Source organism: Pleuronectes platessa, chromosome 11 (genome assembly GCF_947347685.1).
Source record: "Pleuronectes platessa chromosome 11, fPlePla1.1, whole genome shotgun sequence".
Taxonomy (NCBI): Eukaryota; Metazoa; Chordata; class Actinopteri; order Pleuronectiformes; family Pleuronectidae; genus Pleuronectes; species Pleuronectes platessa.
In genome coordinates, this window is record NC_070636.1 from 10,902,046 (window position 1) to 10,909,210 (window position 7,165).

Here is a 7,165-nt window from a genome sequence, read left to right on the forward strand (position 1 = left end):
TAAGTGAACTGTAGAAGTGCTGGATGGCAGATTTGCTCATCAACCCTCTCATCTAACTCATCGCAAGAAACCAGATAAGTGACATTTTCCAAAATGTGGAACTTTTTCTTTAAAAGCCTATTCCGATTATTCTTAAAGTTCAAATCTTCTGCAACACGTTGGTATGATTCAGTCTTTGTTACATTCTCTTGTGATCTTTGTACTAATGCAAGTATTTTGATGTTGAGGTAATTACTGCATTGCATTTGTGTTAAAAAAACGCAACAATATTAAAGTCACAAGTGTAAAAATATATGTTTAGTAAATCACATAATATTGATTGTTATATCAACTTTCTTTTTTAAATTCTCATATTTCTTTTTTTTATGAAACTGAAGCGCATCTCCTCTGTTTGGTGTCGTGAGGCTTTGAGGTTCACTGTGACCTGTTAGTTGCTAGTTTCATAATTTTTTCAGCTTAAAACAACTTTATACTTGGTTAAACATTTAAAAACATCTTTTGGTGGGTCATACGCACATGTAATGTCCAAAAAAAGAGGTATACATTTAACTTATGAAAGATGTTATATGTGGGAAGGTGTTTAATAAATGTTTTGTTTTCCGAACATCTGATTATTTTAACAACAGAAACACAATACAGCATTTTAAACTTCCTCAACTTGCAAACAGATCAGAGGCAGGGTTGAAAATACCTATTCAAACACAAACTAAATCAGACATACATTTGACTACAATGTTTGTGTAAGTTGAAGGTTGGACTCCTCGTATTTCAATGCCCAAAATATCCCTTTTTCCTGCTTTTTTATCGTCTATATTCAAACAGTGCTGGGGGATAGGCTTTCACAGTTATTAGACATTGGACTCCTACCAGCTCCAGGGCTTCTCTTCGCTCTCTGGCACAAGTCTGATTGCTGATGAGCATTCATACCCAAATAGCTTTTAACAGCATATTCTGTAATACCATTAACTGCTCATATGTGATCTGCTATAGTGAGTCTGAGACCACCTTTGTTGTATCTTTTCTCTACACCTTTTATTTATTCATTTATCCAAATAACGTCGTGAAGGGCGTGGAGACAGTTCTGCCTGAGTGAACCATCGTCCTATAAAAAAACACAACAAAAGCATCGCTGCAGCGGAGAGACATGAAAAATGATTCAAACATCAAAAAGATGTCCTTAACCTGATTTTCCAACACATCCGTGACCAGTGAATCTGTGCTGCTGAAAACATGCCCAGAAATCGGAACCACTCCAAGTCAAATATCCAGAAATGAGACTAAGAGTCTGCAGCCTGTTGGCACAGTGTATCTGTGAAGGTTCTCAGTCAACCAGGTCATGGTGTCCTCAGGAGTCGTACATGTGTGCCGATGTACACACATACATCTCCTGAACTTAACACCCGTGCTTTTAGCTAAACGATCACTGAACTTAGTTTGATAGCATCCTAACATCTGCTTTTTAGCATTAATGTGATCGGTTTTAAGGTCATAAAATACTAAACAAATGCTGCTAGTAACCAACTGATCACTTTCCATCCCTACGGGAACAAGCAATGGAACCAAATTTCATGTTAAATCTATACAACAGTTGAAATGATACAAAGAATACGTCAAACTCACACTGGTGCTACGAATAGTAAGTAGAAAAGAAGTATTCCTCTGGTGATCACGATATTCAGGGGTGCAATTCCCTGGAGCCCTTTGCATTGGCTGAGTGCATTAGTCCGGAGCAACAATTAGGGCCCCCTATTGTTAACCTGGTCTACCCAATAATCTTGCTATAACTGTTTTTTTTACATTTGAAGAAGTCCTCACCAGCTACTTCAATTGTATTGCATTTGGCTGCAACACTGTTTACCCCTGAAACTTCAAAAGTGTTTTGTGGACTTAAAAACTTCGCTCACCCCATCCATCGGCAAGTGGTTGGCAATCCACCTATGTATTCATTTGTGCCTTTATAAAAGGACCTTAAACGGCAGAAAGGATGGTGGATTAAATTTTGTTTCCCATTAATCATAGCTTCACCTTATTTTTTTAAATCATGAATATTTATTATAATGTTAATCTGTAAAACGTCATTATTCCACTCTCTCCCTACATGAAGTTGGTCGATGTTACCAAATATTGGCAGTCTCCATCTCCCTTGAACTCCTTTTTATTTTTCATATCATTATTTTCATAGTTGCTGTATTTAATGGAGATGCACATCATTTCTCCTGTTTCAGTTTGGCCAGGCCGAAGTCCTCTCTCACTTTCCTGAGCCGATCGGGGCAGCACACTACATCCACAGCTGTGGTAGCCCGGGCTTTGGCTGTCCTCAGGGTGTACAACTGGGCCGTCTCAGCTCCTAGCACAGGAAAAACAGGAGGAGGAAAAAATAGAGCACGGAGTAAACAGAAAGTAAACAGGAAAACTAAGTGACCTGGAAAGACATGATGGCTGTGAAGATGTCTGATCGAGATGCATTTCAACTTTCGTTACAAAAAACAACATCTGTGCCCGATAAGACTCTGGCTACCGTACCTGCTGCTTCGGTGTGTTCCTCTGTGTGGTTAAATGCATCTGTACCGATGGAGGAAAAAAAGGGTGGATGCCAGGAAGTATGAATGAGACGTCTCCAAAGTCCGTGGATTCTGCCAGATAATAATATATTCACTGGGAATATGATTCTGTGCTAATCACGTAAACAACAAGAAGACAATAAAAACCTGCTGTGTTTTCGCTGCCCCAAGGGGTCACAGCAGGAATCTTTCTGAGGATTATGTTTTTGTTTCCCTGTAATAGTTGTGTGTTACCTGGCAATGGTTTCCGGTTGCCATTATGCAACAATGTAATTTCGCTATAGGTGGAAACATCTGCTCGACAGTCCTTGCAGATCAGATTGTGCAAATTTAGCGTCACTAATTATATAACCATGCTTGTTTTGCAGTAGCATGATATCATGCCCAGTTCAGAGAAATTTCAATAAGCCGATCTATTGGGTTTTCAGTGGGAGAAGTTGAGCAGAAATGGGCTACATATTACTGTGTGGATACTTGATCCGAGCCCATCGGGAACCGTCAGGACATGGTAGGCCGGGATCGGACAAAAAACTTTGACCCAATTTCTTTATGACGGTAACGTTGGCTGGGCTGATTTTCTAAACTGCACATGTCTGTAATCTGGGAAAACAAGTAATAACCATGTGTGTGAGAGGACAGGGAAACACAAATCCAGTGCAGCGTACAGGTACTTCAGACAAAGAATAAAAGAACAAAAGTATTGGAAGGTAACACAAACGCATTGTGAAATAACACAATGTGTATTGAGAGGTCAAATAAAAGTAGTTCCCAAAAATATTCTTGCAGTGATCCTCCGGAGGCTCGATAGCTGAGTCACTTTCTGTACAGGGAAAGAAACGAATGATGATTTCCTTTGCTATAATTTATAAGTTTTTACTCACCAGAGAAGTTTTGTGGCTGCTCTGCAAGGTGAATCCCTAAAGCTTCCCCGTTTTTTTTCATACAGGCTTGACAGTGTGGCATTAGGCAGAATGTTGGAGGAAGCATGGGATGGGTAGATTTTCTCCACTTTAAGGAAACACAAGTTTATCCTAATCAATAAAATATACCTATTGTACATTGACAGCATATGAGGTCATGTACGTTTTTTAATGTGGGGCAAACCGGTAAATGTCGTGGGAGAAAAAACGCCTGAAGATAAAAATGAATTATGTAACAGTAGCACAGCACTCGGAGCATAATTACAGCAATGTGTTAAAAAGGGCAAAGTTATATAATGGAAGAGTCACCTCCGACATTGTATGTCTCCACTATATCAAGACACTGTGTTTGTTTGTTCCCTTGTCTGTGCTTCACTGTTAATCTACAGACGAGGGACACATTGTCAGTCCAGTCCGGAGGAAGACTGTATTTTTAGGTAAGCTTACTTGGCAACCAGTTGGCACGGCAGCTCCCCCGAAGCAAGCCTCCGCTTTGGCCTTGAGGTCCCGAAGATCCTTCACCAGCGGAGTGCGCAGACAAAACTCTAACCCGGTGTAGGCAGGGATAATGTTGGGCTTCTCTCCTCCGTGTGTGATGATGCCTGTAGACAAGAAAATGCAGACGAGGAGCAAGGGAGCGGCAACAATGAATGAATCCATACGTCTGAACAATCACATATTACGGTGGATTGTTATTTCTGAATTCCATTGGTAATGAAACATTTGGAAAAGGTAGGTAAAAAATCACCTCACACAGATACCTTGTGGTTTCTGTTAACACCAACAGAGCTTCTATTTTTATCAAACATTTTATTGATTCCCAGAGGGCAGCTAAATTTCAACCTACATGCAGCAGCATGACTCTCAGGAGGAGCACACCCATCATTCAGTCCTAAGAATTGGCCGCAGTGATGCCAATTCTATGGTCTGACCCTTGAAAATGTGAATTACTGATGCTTTGTCCGCTCCTCGCCGTGAACCCTCCACTCAGGTTTCATCTGCTGCCTGAGCACGGAGAGGTTGTTGTAGGGCAGCAGCAGCATCCAGGGCATTGACTCGGCCCCAGGGGTATGCACCACCATGAGAGGGCTTCCCGTGGTACTTCACTGACACCCTGCGCAACATCAGCATAGGTTGAGGGGTTGTCTGCAATATGTAGTTATAGGCTCTCTGCCTCTATCAGGTCGATCTTTCCTCCTGTGTTCTCCTCTGCAGGAGTTCCCAGAAGAGTTATCTGGTAAGAGAAGATCTTAAATCAATCATTGGAGTTTTGCTTTATCGCAAAACTTCACAAAATTCTGTGCTTTGCATGCAACCAAGTGCACAATTTGCAAAACTGCTATTGTGCACTTGGTATATAAGAACATAGTTTCAGATAATATGTTAGCTTGCACTCTTGTAATACAAACAAAAATGTGTATGTCTCTCTCTTTCTCTCTCTCTCTCTCTCTCTCTCTCTCTCTCTCTCTCTCTCTCTCTCTCTCTCTCTCTCTCTCTCTCTCTCTCTCTCTAACACCAGGCTGAGTATCTAATGTATGTAAATGTAATATCTCTGAAGCAAGACGAGGATCGCCATCTGCTGGCCACGATTATACTCACATCACACTTAGCCACCTACAACAGATACATAATTTAACTACATGGCTTTTATCGAATGGAAATTAAGCATTGAATGAAGATTTAATTGTGGGAAGGTTTAAACAAGCTCACACACACACAAAATGAATCACCACATACAAAAAAAAAAATACCATTCAATTTTTTTTTTTAAAGTCCAGAAATATAATCTTCCCACAAACCAACTCTCATTTTTGTAGATAAGCAATGTGCATACATGATGATAATATGAAATCATGGGCCTCCTACAGAAATCTGGGACATGCTGTGATGAATGAGAATAACTACAATGCCACAGTAGAGGGACCCAGAGATACATACTCTTGTAAATGGCTCCTTTCACTCATGGTTCTGATTTGATTCCTTTTGCAGAGGAAATAATTCAGTGTTCTGCAGCTTCACATCTTGTACCTTGACCAATATAAAAAAAACAATATAAAATAACTTTAGATAGAAAAAATCATTACCGTCTATAGGGATAGTTTCTATTGCCTTCAGCCACTCAGATGGTTTTTCACATGCAACAAGGTAACAACTCTTTCCCTCACTCAGGATGAACTGGGATCTGTCCATGAAAAACAAGGTCAATTAGTTCTGAATGAATAAAGACAAAGCGCCACAGCTGCCACGCACCCCGTGTGTGTGTGTGTGTGTGTGTGTGTGTGTGTGTGTGTTCGAGACAGCGAGCAGGTGGATGTGTGTGTGTTTTCTGCCTGTATTTGGGTTGGGGGTTAATTGGGGGCGGCTGTCACAGGAGGAGACATGTTGAACAGCGCTCAGAAAGCTGACACCACCACTGCCTCCTGACATGGCCTGTCTGTCAGCTTACTTCACGCCTCACCGGTGACGCCGACCCACTGACACTCTCCACTGTGCATCTATTAAGTGACATGGAAAGGAGGCCCCCATGTGTCGCCCCCATTGTTTTACCAGGAGATTTGCTTCGCGAGCATGTGCATTAGTTCACATGATTACACATGTTTTGGGCCTCGCGTGTTAATGTGGTTGAGGACCTTAATAGTTTATTCCAAGAAGATGATTTGAGGCAGCTCATCACACGGATGGAGTCTGAAGATGAGAGGTTCCTGTTAAAATCATTCCGCCTTCAGAGGAGAGAGGAAACCAAATGTCAAACCCATTGCACACTGAGTGATGCCACAAATAAAAGCCCCATCTGCTCCCATGACACACCGAGCACAGGATATATACGTTAAAAGGAGGTTAATATTTCATGCAGCATGGATATTTCAGATTAAGCCAGTAGGGATCCCACAGAGCGGGAGTGATGCACGCGATATGATATATGCATGTGGGACACCCAAAGGAAGGCTGGCTGGACAATTACATAGAATGGATGAGCCCCTGATGACAGCATGTCTGAAATGGGAGATGAAAGGGCCAACAAATAATGCTTTCTTGTGTGTGTGTGTGTGTATGTGTGTGTGTGTGTGTGGCCACTGCAAGAGTGTGGTCCACAGATTCATGCCTTTGTGTCTCTGCCCCAGCCTGAAAGTATTGGAAGCCCACGTCTGCCAGTAAAAACACATTATGCATGATCAATAAAGGTTCTAATTGTGAGATTTAAATCAACAACATGCCCGATTTTTCAGTGGCTCATAATTTGTGCGCTTTTATTGATCAGGTCCTCCAAATGAAACAACACAGTTTGTCCATACAATCTCCAGCACGACACATGGAAAACATTTTCTGATCTGACAGCCCCTGTTGATACGATGACATCATTCACTTGTTCCTTCAACAACTGTGACTATTAAAAATCTGTTATATGATCTGTTTAGGTTCAAGGAAACATTATATCGCAAGATTTAGACCCAAAATCTTGAAATTGTGACTTTTAAAAGATTGATCGAAAATTTGATCAATATATTTCTGGTCCTCCCAGTTTCACAAAACAATTCCCAAGCAAACACATGGAAAAATGTATCATTTATTAACATGGAGAAATATATGAACTTACACTGCAGTTAACTTTCTCATCAGAGTCTCATACATAAAAGTCAAGAGTTTGTTCCATTTAATATATGAAGGCTTCTTTGTTTGGAATCT

General features: G+C 40.9%; 1 protein-coding gene across 1 annotated transcript; it reads right to left on the reverse strand.

The window, feature by feature from the left end:
* Nucleotides 1-2,207: 2,207 nt before the first annotated feature.
* Nucleotides 2,208-6,020, reverse strand: LOC128451092 (peptidase M20 domain-containing protein 2-like). The gene is given in 10 exon segments (XM_053434861.1): nucleotides 2,208-2,347; nucleotides 2,524-2,575; nucleotides 2,578-2,633; nucleotides 3,443-3,497; nucleotides 3,499-3,564; nucleotides 3,908-4,083; nucleotides 4,455-4,516; nucleotides 4,518-4,643; nucleotides 4,645-4,715; nucleotides 5,940-6,020. Coding segments are annotated over 10 exon segments (885 nt in total).
* Between the last annotated feature and the right edge of the window lie 1,145 nt (nucleotides 6,021-7,165).